General features: G+C 36.4%; 1 protein-coding gene across 2 annotated transcripts in view; it reads right to left on the bottom strand.

Annotated features, from left to right (window-relative positions):
* Positions 1-18,240, bottom strand: part of Elapor2 (endosome-lysosome associated apoptosis and autophagy regulator family member 2) — a 153,379-nt gene that overhangs the window by 52,576 nt on the left and 82,563 nt on the right. For both annotated transcript variants that reach the window (XM_090332884.1, XM_090332885.1), the window contains 4 exons: positions 15,539-15,625; positions 12,494-12,599; positions 11,473-11,625; positions 10,755-10,843 (listed from right to left, as the gene is read on the bottom strand). In XM_090332884.1, coding sequence (XP_090189010.1) covers positions 10,755-10,843; positions 11,473-11,625; positions 12,494-12,599; positions 15,539-15,625 — 435 coding nt within the window. The remainder of the gene's footprint in view (positions 1-10,754; positions 10,844-11,472; positions 11,626-12,493; positions 12,600-15,538; positions 15,626-18,240) is intronic.

The raw sequence follows: 18,240 nt of genomic DNA, 5'->3' as shown, positions 1-18,240 counted from the left end.
CTTAGCAGCACAGCAGCCAATGGAAAAAGTCCCGTGTTCTTTGATTGTATATAAGCAGCTGCACTTCCCTGCCCCGCGCCCCTCTGCTTCAGCCTTCCCTTCAAACGAGTTGCTCTTCATTAATAAAGCGTGATCGAGAAGGATCCTCGTGTGGTGTCCGTTCTTCCCTGCTGGTCAGGGGTGCCGGGCGCCGCAGAAATGTACTGTTTACCTGATTTATATAACTGTAATCCCTTTGTATATCACTTTTTAAATTAATTTTATTGTTACTATAGAGTTGGAGTACAGAAGGATTACAATTACATGAGTGAGGTAATGAGTACATCTTTTGTACAGTGTTTTCTGTTCCCTCACTCTCTTAGTCCCTCCCTCCTTCTCCATTCACTTTCATCAGTGTCCACTGAGTTCCACTACTGAATTTCTTTATCATATTTCCTTTGAGTTCTGTGACCTCCTCATCCCTCCCAAAGATATACATGTGAGTACGTCATATAAAGAAGACAGAATCATCAAAAATTTTTAAAAGGTCTTTTCTTTTCATATCTTGAAGTTTGTTTCAGCATGTATAATATTTTACATAACTATAAAGAGGCACTTAGGCATTGCACCTTTGTTTCTTTCCTAAGAGTATCCTCTTTTGATCTTATAATGTGTGAGTATCTGGAATCCTGTATAATTTTAAACCACTCCATTTTATCCTCAGGAGTTCTTGTGGAGAAGTAGATTACCTTACACAAAGAAAGACACTTAAGAAAATGGTACAGGGAGATGGCTCAACTATAAACAATATATTTTCTTTTAATAATTCTCTTTTGCACACTCATTTTATGGCTTCTGTCACGCTACATTTTAACCAGCACTTTGCCCATCTGCCTCTGTAACCATCTGTAAAATAATGGCAGCTCCAGCTGGGACTTCATAAATAGCAAAAAATATATATAATTAGATGTTGTATCCATAAAGGGCTCTCAACTCCTATCAAGAAAGAAACATAAAATGCAGAGAATCTGTACAAATAAAATACCATCAATTTGAGGGATAGGCCTTTTTAAATCCTTTCTTCACAAGCATGGAAAACAAATTTGAAGTCACCAGTTCCTTTGTTTATTTTGACATTAACAGAAGGTCTGGGCTGCTGCTATACCACTGGGAATGGAGGTTCTCACATGGGACTTTGGGATATTACTTCCACATAAGCTTCTCAACCACTTTGGGAAGTGTCTGTTATCATTCTCAACTTTTACAAATAATGGAAGAAAGAGTTCAGGTTAGAGCTGCTAAACATTGCTCACAAAATCACACACAATTACTAAGTGGTAAAATAATACCAGTCAAGGAGTCATTTAAGAATTACATTTTGAGAAATCAACTAACCATAGAACTTGCATTTTGCAAACACACAGAATTGTTAGGAATTGGGAAATGGGCACCTTCAGACATTTAAACACATGTGTGTCGAATTATACAGGCTCTGTAGTAAAAATTGTGTTTACATAGCTCTGGCCTCACATGGCAAACTGATTCTGTCTCTCCAATGGGGGCAGATGCTTCCAAGTTTAGCTGATTGGAAAAGACAATAATTAATATTAATGACACAGCACCAGATGGCTCACAATGCAAGTGAAACATCAACAATGGAACATCATTCTTGGAACTCATCATTGTTGAGCTATAATATGTTTTTATGAAACAAATTCTAATGGGTAAACTTACATTACTTTTAAGATTACAAAAGATCTATGATGCCTATGTTTCTACTAAGCTTGAAAGAGTCAAAAAATACACAGGAGAGTTTGATGTAGTTGCTCATGCTTAGTATCCTAACCCACTCCGGAGGCTCAAACCAGGAGGATTTGGTTCAAAGCCAGCACAGGCAAAAAGTTCACAAGACCCTCATGTCAACCGATAAAAACTTGGGTGTGGTGGCATGCACCTGCCTTCCAGCTATTAATCCATGTTCAACATCCATACCTGCTTTAAGTAGTTCACAGCCTCCCAGTAACCCATCAACCTTTACCAGAATTGTTTATCCTACAACTTTTACTCAGTCTGTTTTTCCATGTGGTTCTGTCCTGTTCCCCATCCTAAATGCTCAACAAACTCAGCTATCATCTTCCTTTATGGAGAAGATACCATGGGGATGTAATACTCTCTACAAAAGGCTCAAAAGCAGTACTTTAACCAGGAAAATGTTCTACAATTACATTGTGGTAAGTACAGTCAAAACAGAATTATAGGTAAAATGAAAGCAATCTCTTGTCTGTAGAGTTATGTAAAATGCTTCTGTGATCCCAGAAAGGATTCTCAAAGTTCTTTAAATGAATTCTGACTTGTACTATACAAAGAATACCAAATACATATGAAAGCATTCTTTAAGGGTATAGCATCCATAATATGCTACACTCAACTATTCATTAAAGAAGTCCAATTCATTAAAAAAAACTCATTTTGGCATACTTGATATGAAATTTTGACTTCTCCATTTCATCAAACATATTTCCAAGTTGCATCTTTCAGATCCAAACACCATTCTAAAAGTGGTGCCCATTATTCATTTACTCATTTATGCATTGTTAATTCCTTAAACAATATTTTATTGCCTGCATGGGTCAGGCATTGTATTTGGCTTAGAGACTTCAAGTGAAGGAAAACCAAGGTCCATCAGCAAGAAGCTGAGAGTTCAGTGAAAAAGGTGTCAAAATAGTGTCAAAATAGTCACAAATCTGTGATCACCATGTCAAGTATCAAGAAAACTATAACATTTTGAGGGAGTTCCCAATAAAGAAAGACAATCGTGACAGACCTATTCATATTTTAGAACATATAGAATTGCTCTTCTTTCTACTATGGTCACAGGCATCAACTTTCTCTGTTTAGGTATGATGCTTAAGGGAACTTAAAGGAACCTCCAAGGCCCATGGCTGTGCTGGTGAACAAAGATACCCAACTAGACTACTCCACATTACTGGAGAGAAGGATTAGTATGGCCACTCACAGTCATTTCTGAAACTTGAATCACTGTTCATAGGATCCAAAGATGTGAGGGAGTAGCATATTGGATGACAGAAAAGAGGCTGCTAAACGGAAAGAGCAAACAAGGAAAAGTGAGAGAAGCAGTCTGCTCTACACTGGCTTCCCAGTTACCAGCTAACAGACACGCCTTCCCTCCCCATCCCCTACCCCCCAGGGATACACTGAGTTAAATAAAAATTCTTTTGTGATTTCTAAAAAAGTAATTTAAAAAATTGTTAATACAGGGGCCAGAAATTTGGCCTAGTGGTAGAGTGCTTGCCTAGCATGCACAAAGACCCAGGTTTGATTCCTTGGTACCACATATACAGGAAAAGCCAGAAGTGGTACTGTGGCTCAAGTGGTAGAGCACTAGCCTTGAGGAAATCCCAAGGACAGTGCTCAGGCCCGGAGTTCAAGCCCCAGGACTGGTCAAAAAATGTTAATACAGAATTCTGTACTTCAGGATTATCTGAATTGTAGAAGTAAAATTGGCACCTCATGAATTGTAGATCACAATCAGAGCAATGGTAGTTCACTCTTCCCCCAACACATACACCTAACTATCTTATCCCCACATCCACCCATCTGTCACACTGCATTCTCTCACCCTCAACAGCTAACCAATTATTCTATCCCACTAATCTGGCCCATGGCAATGACCCATTCCTATCCTTCCTCACTCAGGAAAGGGCATCATCAGCCTTCTAAGTGCGTACCCAAATCCACTCTCTCCCTCTCTGATCTTGGAACCAGAACACTGTCCCCAAACTATCTATCTAAAGTATAAATTCAAATATGTCACATTACTCTAGCATCAAGAGCTTTTCAGTGATTTCTCTGTACTCTTAGGATAAGTGCCATGACTCCTAAATATAGCTTTCCAATGTCATAGTTGTTAGTTGATGACTGACCAAAGTCATCAGTGGCATCTAGTGCAAGCTATCTCCATATCATCATATTCCACGTCCACTCTGACCCCCTAGTTCTTCGATCATACTATGCTCCTCCCAAACCAGATCATCACCACCCTGCTCCCTAGGTGCCTCCCATACCCTTATCTACCTTTTATCCAGCCCTAAAGCCTGACTGCTTCAAAAAGCCATAAAACTAAGATTTCTAATCACCGGTGCAAGTAATAGCTCATCTTCTATGATTAACCATCTTCTCAGGCAAATGGCTCTCCTTGCGCCAACATCCTAGATGAGAGACATTGCAGGCACCTGGTACTTTCTTGGACAGGCACACCTTCAGACTTTGTTCTGAAAAGGATGCTCCAGATGAGTCTGAGGTGCACTGAACGTTGACTGTTACTCATCTATGAAAACATCTCTATTTCCTTCTATCCTTACTTCTGCTTTCATCATCTGGCACTCTGTATATAATCTTTTCTCAGTAAAGGTTTGTGGAATAAATGAATGAGCAGGCATCCCATATGTTCATGATGTTAACGTGACTGGCTGGATCAGAATAAAACCAATTACAAGATTCCTGAAAAACCCTTCCCTTCTAGAAACTACTCAGGCTATTTAAGCTCAAATTCAAAATAAATACAGAAACCTGTAATGTTCTTGAATCATATAAACTGCAATGGTTCACAATCCATATATCCCAATAACTGCTTTAATTCCCACTCTAATCACTCATTCTATCAAACAAAGGCACCTAAGATCTAAGAAAGCATGGTAAAGAAAACCAAAACACAGTAAAGAAAACCAAAACATAGTTGAGCAACCACCAGCTATTAAACTATTAGCAAATCACCATACTAGTCTAGGCAAGAATAAAGCATCTTTTTAAAAGATGAGAATTACCAGAGATGTTGAGCATTTCTTCATGTGTCTATAGATAGGCCATTTTTGTTTCTTCTTCAGAGAAGACTCTCTTTAAGTCTTTGGACCATCGTTTAAAGGGATGGTTGTTACTTTGGAGATTAGTTTTGGAGTGATTCAATTTTTTGAGTTGTTGATATACCTTAGATATGAGGCCTTTGTCTGTTGTATGGTTGGTGAAGATCTTTTCCCACTCTGTAGGATTCCTACTTAGTTTACTAGCTATGTCCTTTGCCATACAAAAGCTCTGCAGTTTAATGCAGTCCCACTTATCCAGCTTTCTCTGATTTGTTGTGATTCTTGGTCCTTATTAAGAAAGTTTTGACCTGTGCCAAGGAGGTCTAGTGTATCTCCTATTCCTTCTTGTAAAGTTTTCAGAGTGTCGGCTTTTACGTCCAGGTCTTTGATCCATTTGGAGTTAATTCTAGTGCAGGGTGACAAAGAAGGATCCAACTTTAGTTTTCTGCAAGTGCTTAACCAGTTCTGCCAGCACCAATTGTTGAAGAGGCTATCTTTCTTCTATTCCATTTTTTTGGCTCCCTTGTCAAAGATTAGGTGGCCATAGGTCTGTGGTTTAATATCTGGGTCCTCAGTTCTATTCCATTGGTCTTCAGGCCTGTTCTTGTGCCAGTACCAAGCTGTTTTGATATTATAGTTCTGTAATAGAGTCTGAAGTTTGGTATTGAAATTCCTCCTGCACTGTTCTTTCTGCTAAGAAGTGTTTTTGCTATACAGGGTCTTTTATTATTCCATATGAAATTTTGGATTGCCTCTTCTATTTCTTGAAAGAATGACATTGGGATATTGATGGGTATTGCATTGAATTTGTAGATAGCCCTTGGCAAGATTGTCATTTTCATGATATTGATTCTTCCAATCCAGGAGCATGGGGGGTTTTTCCATTTCCTCAGCTCTGCTTTAATTTCCTTTTTCAGGGTTTTAAAGTTTTCATCAAAAAGGTCATTTGCATTCTTAATTAAGGTAATTCCTAGGTACTTTATTCCCCTCACTGTTGGCGTAGAGGAAGGCAGTTGATTTCTGAGGGTCAATTTTATACCCTGCTACATTGCCAAAGTTTTGAATCAGCTCAAGGAGCTTGGGAGTAGAGACTATAGGATTCTTTTTTTTTTTTTTTTTTTTTGCCAGTCCTGGGCTTGAGCTCAGGGCCTGAGCACTGTCCTTGGACTTTCTCAAGGCTAGCACTCTACCACTTCAGCCTCAGCACCACTTCCAGGTTTTTTTCTATGTATGTGGTACCGAGGAATCGAACCCGGGTCTTCGTGCATGCTAGGCAAGCACTCTACCAATAGGCCAAACTCCCGGCCCAATATAGGATTCTTTAAATACAGGATCATATCATCTGCAAAGAGGGAAAGTTTTACTTCCTCTTCCCCTATTTGGATCCCCTTTATGCTTGCTCTTGCCTTATTGCACTGGCTAGGAATTCTAGTACTATGTTAAAGAGGAGTGGAGAGAGTGGGCATCCTTGTCTCGTCCCTGATTTTAGAGGGAATGGCTTTAGCTTTTCGCTGTTAAGTATAATACTAGCTGTGGGTCTGTCATCACAGCCTTTATTATATTGAGGAATGTTCCATGGATTCCTAGTTTCTCCAGAGCTTTTAACATAAAGGGGTGTTGGATCTTGCCTTTTCTGCATCTATTGAGACAATCATGTGATTTTTGTCCCTGCTCCTGTTGATGTGTTGAATTATATTAATTGATTTGCGTATGTTGAACCAGCTTTGCCTCCCTGTGATGAAACCTGTTTGATCATAGTATATAATTTTTTTGATGGTCATATATAAGAAGTGCAAATCAAAACAACTCTAAGATTCCACCTCACTCCAGTTAGAATGGCCAGGATAAAGAAAACTAATAACAACAGATGCTGGAGGGGATGTGGCCAGGAGGGATCACTACTACACTGTTGGTGGGAGTGCAAACTCATTCAACCACTATGGAAAGGAGTATGGCAGTTACTCAAATGACTAAACATAGAGCTCCCCTATGACCCAGCTATTCCACTCCTTGGCATTTACCCAATCATCCAGAAACAAGGACATACTAAATCCACCAGCACAACAATGTTCATTGCAGCTCTATTTACCATAGCAAAGATATGGAACCAACCTAGATGTCCCTCAGTTGATGAGTGGATCAACAAGATATGGTATTTGTACACGATGGAATTCTATGCTGCTGTCAGAAAGAAGGACATTGCCCCATTTGTTAGGAAATGGAAAGACTTGGAAAAGATCATATTAAGTGAAGCAAGCCAGACTCAAAGGAACTTAGGCTCAATGGTTTCCCTCATTTGTCATAATCAGTAGAAATCTTGGGCTCTCCTAGCAGAGATTTACAATAGAACAAAACCTTGATACATAAGGCCATATAGTAGGATGCTAAACGAAAGGATCTCTAGGATATAGAAACATAAGCCTTATAATGAATGATTGTTGTTCTTAAGGTACTATGTTATCTCTTATCTCCTTTGCTGTCCCTTGGTTATCTCATATTGTTACAGTGTCTCACTTTGTTACCTGATATATCGGATATATTTGTATTTGGTTATTTGAAATTGGATAGGGAAGGGGGAAAACAAGATGAGGGGTGGGGGTGGGGGGGAGGGAAATGGGGACCAAGACATGTAAAAGGGTATCAATGTATGGGAATTAATGCACCATCTATCTGGCAAATATCATGTAACCCTTCTATTAATTACAATAAAAAATATATGAAAAAAATGAGAATTATAATAGCTCAAAACCTAGATACATAAGGCCATATAGGATGAAGCTAAATGAAAGGATGTCCAGGATAAGGAAACAAGAGCTTTATATCGTGTGATTGTTGTTCTTAATATACTATGTTATTTCTCTTCTCTTTTGTGCCCTTTGGTTAATCTCATATTGTTACAGTAGCTGACTTTGTTACCTGGTATATTGTATACATGTTTATTTGTTTATTTTAAAATAGGAAAGGGGAGGAAACAAGACAATTGGGAGGGGTTGGTAGAAAGGAAATGGGGACAAAAACATGCAAAGGGATATCAGTGTGTGAGATGTAATGCACCTACTATCTGACAAATATAACTGTAACCCCTCTATACATTACAATTTTTTAAAAAGATGAAACCAGAGCCAGGTACCCGTGGCTCACATGTATAATCCTACCTATCAGACGTCTGAGATCTGAAGATACAGTTCTAAGCTAGCCTTGACAGGAAAGTCTGTGAGACTCCAATAAACTACCAAAAAGCCAAAAGTGGAGTTGTGGCTTAAGTGTTAGAACATTAGTCAGGAGAAAAAAACCTCAGGAGGGGCCGGGAGTTTGGCCTAGTGGTAGAGTGCTTGCCTAGCATGCACAAAGACCGGGGTTTGATTTCTTAGTACCACATACTAAGGCTCAAGTGGTAGAGCTCGAGCCTTGAGAAAAATCCAAGGACAGTACTCAGGCCCTGAGCTTACGCCCAAGACTGGAAAAAAAAAAAAAGCCCTCAGGAACAGAGTTCAAGAGACCCGGGTTCAATTCCTTGGTATCACATACTTAGAAAAAGCTGGACCAGTATACACATTCACACACACACACGTGCGCGCACGCGGGTGCACACACACACACACACATACACAGATGAAAAGATGAAACTAGGACAAATGAATATGAAAATGTTGCAACAAGAAAAGTATGAAGTTCATATACATGCTACAGTAAATATAATTTCACAACACATATATGATCTGTGTCCATTGCTCTCTTGTTTACTTCTGATGTCAGAAACATTTATCTTGAATTAAATTTTGACTCATTTTTAATTGCCAAATTTACAGAATAGTGTTTTGTTGAATATCAACAACGTTCACAAGTCACTCACACTCCATAGAAAAACATAATTCATGTGTATATACATATACAACAAACTTGTGGATGAATGGATATGCATAGATATGTGTATATATATATATATTCTGCACTTTACACATTTATGCATGGTCTATGTTACAATTAATTGATTACTTCCAATAAATTTCATATTGCTTGTTAACATCATACTCAGTAATTGAATAAAATAGTGTTTAAAAAGTACTTACGCTCATGTTAGTGAAGATAAAACCTTTTCATATAGTAGATCTCAATGTTTAAACTTCATAATGAAAAATTAGTGATTCTTGCATAGATAAGGTCCATTTACTTTCTACTCATTAATAACACAAGCTTAGATATGAACATTTTAGCAATCAAATATATCAAACTACTTTCCAACTCACCTCCTTGGCACTTCTTTATGTACACTTTCTAAATAAAAGAATCCATATTTGGCAATTACACATTATTACACTACTAGAGACATTCATCACAACTCCTCGTCAGTTCACAGATGTTCATATTTCACTGTTCTTTCTTAATCAAAGTAGCACTTTTAGTCTAAAATCTTCCATTAATTTATATTATAAATTCCATTATTTACATATTCTATTAATTTACATTATATTTTAGACCATTAACATTTGAAATAATATTCCTTCGAAAAATTAAAGAACTAAGAATAAGATTAGTGTTTATATAAATCTAAAAATTACAGTTCAGATACTAAGACAGTTCAATTTTACTATCATGTGTAGATTTCCAAGTTTAAGCCAAAAATTTGTGCATTTCAAGGATGCACAAATATACATGAAATTGGGTATAGCATCCACTTTAAACTCAGTTTCTGTTCACTGGCCTATATGCTAGTGAAAGCTAATTCTTCAATTAAGAGACTGATGTCCAAACAACAGGATTCATGTTTAGATTTTTTTCCTCTTGCTAAATGTCATTTATATGGTAATTACTTTGCATTTTCTAAATGCAATTACCCTGTAATCTGCCATAACTGAATTAGCCTATGGCTATATAGCCTTTATGGTAAAACCTATGGAGTAATATAATGAGTGACTGTTGTCCTTAATGTACTGTTATCGTTCATCTCTTTTGCCATCCCTTCGTTATCTCATATTGTTACAATATTTCACCTTGTTATCCGATACATTTTATATGTGCTTAATTGGTCATTTGAAATTGGATAGGGAAGGGGGGAAATCAAGATAAGCAGGGGGGGAAGGTGGGAGGGAAATGGGGACCATGTCATGAGAAAGGGTATCAATGTTTTTTTTCATATATTTTTATTGTAATTAATAGAAGGGTTACATGATATTTTCCAGATAGATGGTGCATTCATTTCCATACATTGATACCTTTCACATGTCTTGGTCCCTGTTTGTAAAGTTATGCACCTTCTATCTGGTGAATATAATGTAACCCTTCTATTAATTACAATAAAAATTATTTAAAAAATGTATTTACTTAAATAAATCAATGTATATACAATGACTTTGTTACCTGGTATATTGTATATAGATAAAAGAAGGGGTATCAACGTTCAGGAAGCAATGTACCCACTATCTGAACAATGTAACTGTAAACCCCTCTACATGTTACTCTGACAATAAAATACAATTTAAAAAAGCAAAAAAAAACCTATGGAGTAACAAAATAACTAAATAGAAGTTACAGCACATTTTAATTGTGTGAGGTATAATACATGTTTATTGGTATCATCATTTCTGAAAAAAGTATGCATTAGAAGTACAGGTCAAAGTCTTATAATGTAAGTAATAATGTCAATCCTGTTTTACTTACACATACACACACACACACACACACACACACACACACACACACTGAGGATTAGAGACATTAACTCATTTGTCCACAAAAATCAAAGCCGTGAAGTCATATTTCCATATCTAAGCTCTTAGATTCCCTCTGTTCTATCTACACACATTGGATATAAATGTCTTTCATGAACAGATTAGTGTGTCCACACTGGGAAGAGAGCTAGATCAATATGGGATGGTATTTGAATATTGCAAATACCTTTCCTTCTTCATCACATGGAGTATGGATCTGGAAATAGTCCTTTGTTGTGCAGGGAGGGCGCTCTACACACTCGCTGGCTCCTTCTTCTGCAACACACACACACACATACACAAAAAGGCATTTCAGAAATGGATCAGTTCTTTTGTGACTCTAGAAAAGGCAATCATTCTAAAAGAAGAGCAAACTAAAAATAATAATAATAATAATAATAATAATAATAACCTTGCCAGAGCAATTTATGTAGAACAGGGTAGGCTTAAAGAAATAAAGGCCCACATTTTCCCTAGAGGAAATAATGAATGTCACCATGATAACACATTAAACATAAAACAGTTTTTCCTAGAAAACATTAGATTTCTTTCATTATTACTGAATATGGGAGATTTGGAACTATTAGTTTCTAAATAGGTCTCTATGCCAACAATTCATTTGAAAGTAAAAACTCTGTTAGACTGATATATCCATAGCAGTTACCTGTGGGATATGAAATAGAAGAAAATCATAAGCAAAAGGATAAAGTCATGCAGAAAGAGACAATAATAATGTTCTGAGCAGAGGGTTGATTTCTTCTCGCAATATCATCAACATAGAACTTTGTTGCCTGATGCTCATAATGTCGTTATGCTTTTGTTGTTGTTGTTGTTTGGCTCAGGAAGATATACTTAATCAGCATTACCATAGAGAGGAAGCAATAAAGAGTATAAACTAGCCTTACCTGAAAACTGGGAGTCCTCTTTACATCTTATACATTCTTTGGCGCCTTTTTCAGAATAGGTGTTTCTGGGACACACCTGGCAGTTGAATGAACCTGGTTTGTTGCTGAAAGTGCCTGGCTTGCATGGAAAGCACTCAGATGTATATGCCACACCTATGTGGAAATGAGGATCAGCATGAGGAGGGGAAACTGATGGCAACAGAATATCTCACTTTGCTGTGAGAGAGGGATATTAATAGTAAGCTCATGCCTAACCCTTTCATTTAATCAATTCAATACTAGGAAAACACTTGCTGTATACAAACAAGGAATATATGGACAGAACATGAAGTAAGCACAATTATAAGAAACGCTTGACAAAGAGGTTCTATACAGGTACAATAAACATAAACTGAGGAACCAAAAGGAGGAGTTGTCTAGTTGCCGTGAATTAAACTCCCAGTATTGTCAAAAAAAATGAAAAAGACAACTCTATTAACTCAAAACTGGGACAAGCTCAGCATCAAATTCATAAGCTTGCAATTCTTTTATATATGTGGCTACTTGTTCAAATGAACCATGCCAGGGTTTGTCACATATTCTTTTATGCCAGATATGAAAAATACAAAGATTTAGGAAAAAGCCATGTCAAAATAGTCATCATTATTTTATGATTAGATCAGTGATCAGATTATCAAATCCCTGAGCAAAATCCTAGTACATTTCCCTAATGGATCATAGTTCTTATTAACAAAGAAGCAGACATTTTATATAAAGACATCTAAAATTATCTTACATATAATTTTACATAGATTAAATGCCACCATGTATGTGAATTAATGCACCTTCTATCTGGCAAATATCATGTAAACCTTCTATTAATTACAATAAAAAATATATGAAAAAAAATAAGAGAAAAGAAAATATACCTAATAATAATCCTTATCCTATAATATTTTGAGTCCAAAAAAGCAAAATCCTAATAAGTAATGAACAATGAAAATTGATAAAGTGGCTCGCAGAATGTATTTCCATGAACTACCTTCAATTGTGATATTTTTTACCAATACAGGCTTGACTGCCTTAGAGCCCATGAGGATTCCTGTTGTTCTCCAGTAGAGTATGTTTGTGCCTGATTTCAGCATTACCTGTATAAGAAACAAGACAGGTCAAATAGGCCATCTCTTTCTAATCACACCCAATACTATTCCTTTATATTCTTTTTCAATGCATTATAATGAAACACAATTGAAATAGAACCAATAAGTTCAAGTCTCCTCTTAATTCTATCATGAGCTCTATTAAAGCACACATCTTCATATATAGTCTAACAAGTAAAGAGTTCTAAGAAATAAGGAAAAGAAACCTTTAAGCTTGAACAAAATGATAAAATGCTTTTTCAAATAATTTACAGAAGCTCTTGATGTATATGTAAAAGTGATTCATTCTAAAGAGTAAAAATCACTGAGGTCTTCTGGATGTTTATAGGCTACTGCTACTCATAAGTAGATCTTTGAACTCTTGAAAAATAAAGGTGACCAAATGAGTTATTTCTGCTACATTGTGGACATAGATTGAATGTGTGGTCCCAAAGGGCCTGTGTGTCAGAAACTTAGTTCCCAGTATGGCAGTATAAGAGGTGGTGGGACCTTAGAGTGGTGGGGCTGGCGAGAGGTAGTTAGGAAAACTGCCCCAGGAAACAATTTAATACTAGTTTTGAGTTTATTCCCACAAGAATAGACAACTATGAAAGAGCAAGCCTAGATCTCTGCTGGATCTCTGCTTCATCATGTCACAGTGCCCATGTAATGAGCTGCCACATGCTCATCAATACAACATCCTCACCATTATAATATGCAAATGCCACATTCATTGACTTCCAAAACTGAACTTTTCTTTCTTTCTTTTATGTATTTTGGCCATACTGGGTTTGACCTCAGGGCCTTGTGTTTGATAGGCAGGTGTTCTACTACTTCAGTCATATCTCCAGACTCTAATTTGTCTTCATGTTTTTAAAGACATATCAGCACTTAATCATTGTCTATCTGTCACAGTTGAGATAACAGGCACCCATCACTGTGCCCAGCCAATGAGTGAGATAAGGTCTTGGGAACATTTATACCTGAGTTAACCTTGAAATGCCATCCCCTGAATCTCTTGTTCTCAAGTAACTAGGAATACACACACACACACACACACACACACACACACACACACACACACACACACTTGAGCCACTAGAATCATTATAAACTTACTTTCTGTGTGTTGTCACTCTCTATCTCTGCCTCCCTCCCCATCCCCTCTCTCTTCCTCTCTCTCTCTCTCTCTCTCTCTCTCTCTCTCTCTCTCTCTCTCTCTCTCTCTCTCTCTCTCTCTCTCTCTCTCTCAATGATTCTGGGGTTTTGAACTCAATACCTTTGTTCTTAGGCAGACACTATACCACTTGAGCTTAAGCCATCCCTCCCAAACTGACTTCTGTTGGTAAAATACCTTGCCCCAGGTATTTTGTTATAGCAACACTGGACGAATGATGTAGTTTCTTTTAAAGCTGTTTAACCAACACTGAACTAGTAATCATATAGACCAGAAAAGAAAATAGGACTGTTCTAACCAGAAAATATAAGCCTCTTACTCTAGAATTTTAAGTGATACAGGACATGGAAAGATTTCCTCCTTTTCCACTAAAGCATTTAAGTACAAAGCAAGGTAATCTATACACTTCATGCCCTTTCGTATTTGTTTGCCCCCTTTATCCTAGACAGAGTCTATGACCCAACTGAAGCTATAAATTAAAACCTCAAATACTTCACCTTGCCAGAGATTTGCAAAAGTAATGCCATAAGTATTTTCTCTTTATAGTAAATCCTCATAAGGGAAGAAAGCACGTTTGCTGCCAAGGGTTTCTTGAACTTAAGACCAGTTGACTGAGTGCTTACTTGAATGGATCTCAAGTATAACTAATATTGCTTTCAAGTACAGGAATTAAAAAAAATCTGGTCTCCAAGTAGATGCACTGTAGTGATCACTTAAGGTTGAAGTCCCTGCTGCAACTACAAAGGCAAGGATAAATGGGCATCTCTTAGAACTCCTTCCACCTGGCAGATGCCTTTCTACACACCATTTCATTCAATCCAGTAAAACTGTCCTTACTTCTAAAATTAAAAAAGAAAATTACACACAAATAACCTAAAGAATGACTACAAGCCAGGGCCAGATTTTAACTCTATACCTTACTCTAAAAGAGCAATGCCTCCAATAACAGATTTCTTGAATCTACTAATCTGTGTTTGGTCATTTAAGAAGACTTCTAGTCAAGAAGTAGGAAATTACTACTGGCCACCAGTGGCTCACACCTATAATCCTAAGATCTGAGGATCACGGTTCAGAGCCAGCCCAGGCATAAAAATCCCTGAGATTCTTCAATTAACCACCAGAAATCCAGAAGTGTGGCTGTGTTTCAATGTGGTAGAGCAGTAGCCTTGAGCTAAAGAGCTCAGGGACAATGCTCAGGCCCAGAGTTCAAGTCCCACAACCAAAAAAATAAATAAGTAAAAAAGAAGTTAATTATTGTACTTGATAGGACCGAAGATAGTAGAGTTTTGAACAATGGGCTTGACTTCCGAAGATGAGAGAATTTTTTTAAACACAGACGTAGCAATGGAGGTAACTAAAGGTTTAGCAAAACAAAAACATTTATTAAGGATATTTCAAAGCTGGATAAAGCATTCCAAGATTATTTTTCCCAGTAACAAGAGCCAATGGTTCTATTACTCGTGACAGGAACATTTGAAATTTTACATAAATAGACTTTGTAAATTTTTTATTTGTAAATTTTAGTGGGCTTCTTTCTTTCAATTCCCTTTAAACTGGAAAGGAAATTGGAGTAGGAATGGAAAGACTGAAAAATAAGAATCTGAATCCATAAAACTTGCGGGTAATTTCTTCCATGAATGGAAAATTATCTAAATTAAAAGACAATTTGGATCTTACTTTTCTAAAAATGAATGTTAACAAAGAGTCAAGCAAAGTTTTGAAATAATGGAACTAGTGAGAAAAAAAGAAAGAAAAACAAAAAAAGACTCACAGAGTGAGAACCCCATTCTCCATTGTCTGTGAGTTTTACCCACTTGTCAGTGGTGGCATCCATCTCCTGGCACTGATCATTCTGAATCTGTAGATTAAACACAAGAGACTCAGTAAAAGTTTCTGGAATAATAGTTTTGATTGAATACTGTTCCCAGCACAGGCTGCAAAATGTCTTTCAAAACATACTAAACAACAGTCAAGAATAATTGTCAAAAAGTAAACACACTAATTCTGTTGAAGCCAATGATACAACTGTGTATGAATGCTTGTTTCTAAGTAAACCATCTCTTTATTGTAACAAGGAGGCCAGGCCATTAAATACAAGAGAAAAGAATTCTTGCTGAAAGTCACCACAAAACATGCACCCAATTTATCATAATGTTTTAACAGCTTGAATTCACTATGCAATTATAAATGTATAAAAAAACAAGGCTGATTTTTATATTTATGGCATTAAAACTTAAAAATAATAAACAATACCTGTTTTGTTCTTCGTTCATCAGAACTTAATCCAAACAGCAGTAAGTGGTTATGTCCAAAATCTAATTTCCAACTTTTATTTGGGTAACAAGTAAATCTGTCAAGCAAATTCAAATAACTACAAATAATACCTTTGGCATTAAACATCTTGTACTATGTGGGCAATTCTTCCAAAATGCCTAAGTGTTAGGATATTACATTTCTAGGTCTATGAAGAATGAAAGAGCACCCATAAGTTAGGATATCTTTCCAAATTACTGTCAGTAACAGAATAGAGTTCAAGTAAGAACTTATCACTTGTACTTTGAAAAAATTGTATTTCTCTATTATTGAAATCATTTTCCGCTTTAGTCAACCTCCTAACAAATTTACAAAACTTAAATTGTTCTCTGTAAAATACACTTCCTAACAGTTAATAACTAGAATATAGAAGCTTTTACAATCTACACATTAGAGAATATCCATTACTGTGAATATTTATCATATTTATATTGTAATCATAATGACAGTTTTGATATCAGTGTAAACTGTTTGAGAAGAGATGTAGACCTTACCTATATTATACCTTTGACAGACAAGATTTAAATAAGTTAAAAGGTTTTTTGTTTGGGGCCAGGAGTGTGGCCTAGTGATAGAGTGCTTGCCTAGCATGCATGAAGCCTTGGGTTCAATTCCTTAGTGCCACATACATAGAAAAAGCCAGAAGTGGTGCTGTAGTGCTATAGTTGAAATAATAGAGCACTAACCTTGAGAAAGCCCAAGGACAGTGTCCTGGCCCTGAGTTCAAACCCCAGGACTGGCAAAAAAAAAAAAAAAAACACATTTTTTTGTTTTCTTTTGTTTTTTACCAACCAGGTAACAGAAACTTCATTCATGATCATGGCATTCCCCTCTCATTCTGGGGACCTGAGACTCAACACTCTTCCTAAAACTAGTGAATATATAATCTTAATACAATTTATCTCTAGAGTTCATTTTCATCCTTTCATAATATGGTATGGTTGAATGAGACTCACGTATAGTTCTGAAATTAAACATTATCTACTTTAAATATGTCATGCTCATTGTATATATGTTTATTTGCTTATTTGAAATAGGATAGGGAAAGGGGGAAAACAGGATGAGAGGCGGGGATAGGGGTAGGGAAATGGGAACCAAGACATGAGAAAGGGTTTGTGAAGTAATGCACCTTCTATTAATTACAATAAAAATATATGAAAAATATGCCATTCTCACATCCATAATTCTAAGAGCACAACTATATCTTTCCACCTTCAAACATTTCCTTTTTATTAACTACTGACTGGATAACTGCAAACTGTTGAGTCTCTGAGTCAGTAAGTGGCAATCTAAAAAGCTGAAATGTCAGTAAAAGAAGCTTTAAAATTGCCATTGCTTTTCATACTGTGACTAGAAGAAATTTGCAATTACAAAGGCAAGCAAGGAAATATTAGGCCCTAAGAACACCTTTTTTAGACAGTTTTCCAGGGTTCTCTTAGGCAATATAGAACTAAATGATTGATCTTATCATTAGATACTTGTCTTGCTTCCTGACAAATTTAGCACTGCTGATGAAATGTCCCAAGGCATTGATTCTCTGCAATAAAAAGTATTTTGCAAACAAAATACAACTTTAAAAATCAATGTCTGAATATTGCTTAACATCCTTAATTCATCAAAGAATGTTAGTACAAGTAGTCTCCTTAAAGCAACTCATAATCCACTTTTAGAAGAGAATTCTGAGGGCCGGAAAGTTAACTTAAATGTTTGATACCATAGCAAACAACTGTCGAGCTGAACTAGAGCCAGAATCTCTTGACTTCAAATCTAAGGCTCACACTTACATGAAAATATTTATTGCTTCCAAACTTTTGACTTACAAATTCTCATTATTGATTTACATACAATTTGCTTTATAATTATTATAGTGCATTTGTTTCTAAGTCATTGACTTTGTTCCCATTTACTAGCAAACACAAACTGTTCAGTTTAAGGAGACAATCTGAAAAGATTTTCTCGAGCATTTGGGTCCATGTCTCAATATTTGTTAGAGTATTGTCTATGTAACACAGTAAAATAACTTGGGTGGTTATTCTGTTAGTCTGTTACTGAATTCTATATTTTATAATGTTATTTATTCTCATGCTGGACACATAGTTATCCTAGCCATTAAATTCTTTTAAAATATACAGAATCACAACTATGTAGCCACTTCTACTT

The sequence above is a fragment of the Megascapheus bottae genome, chromosome 5 (assembly GCF_031878675.1).
Source record: "Megascapheus bottae isolate mThoBot1 chromosome 5, mThoBot2.hap1, whole genome shotgun sequence".
In the NCBI taxonomy this organism is placed as follows: domain Eukaryota; kingdom Metazoa; phylum Chordata; class Mammalia; order Rodentia; family Geomyidae; genus Megascapheus; species Megascapheus bottae.
This window is presented reverse-complemented; position numbering and strand designations above follow the sequence as displayed.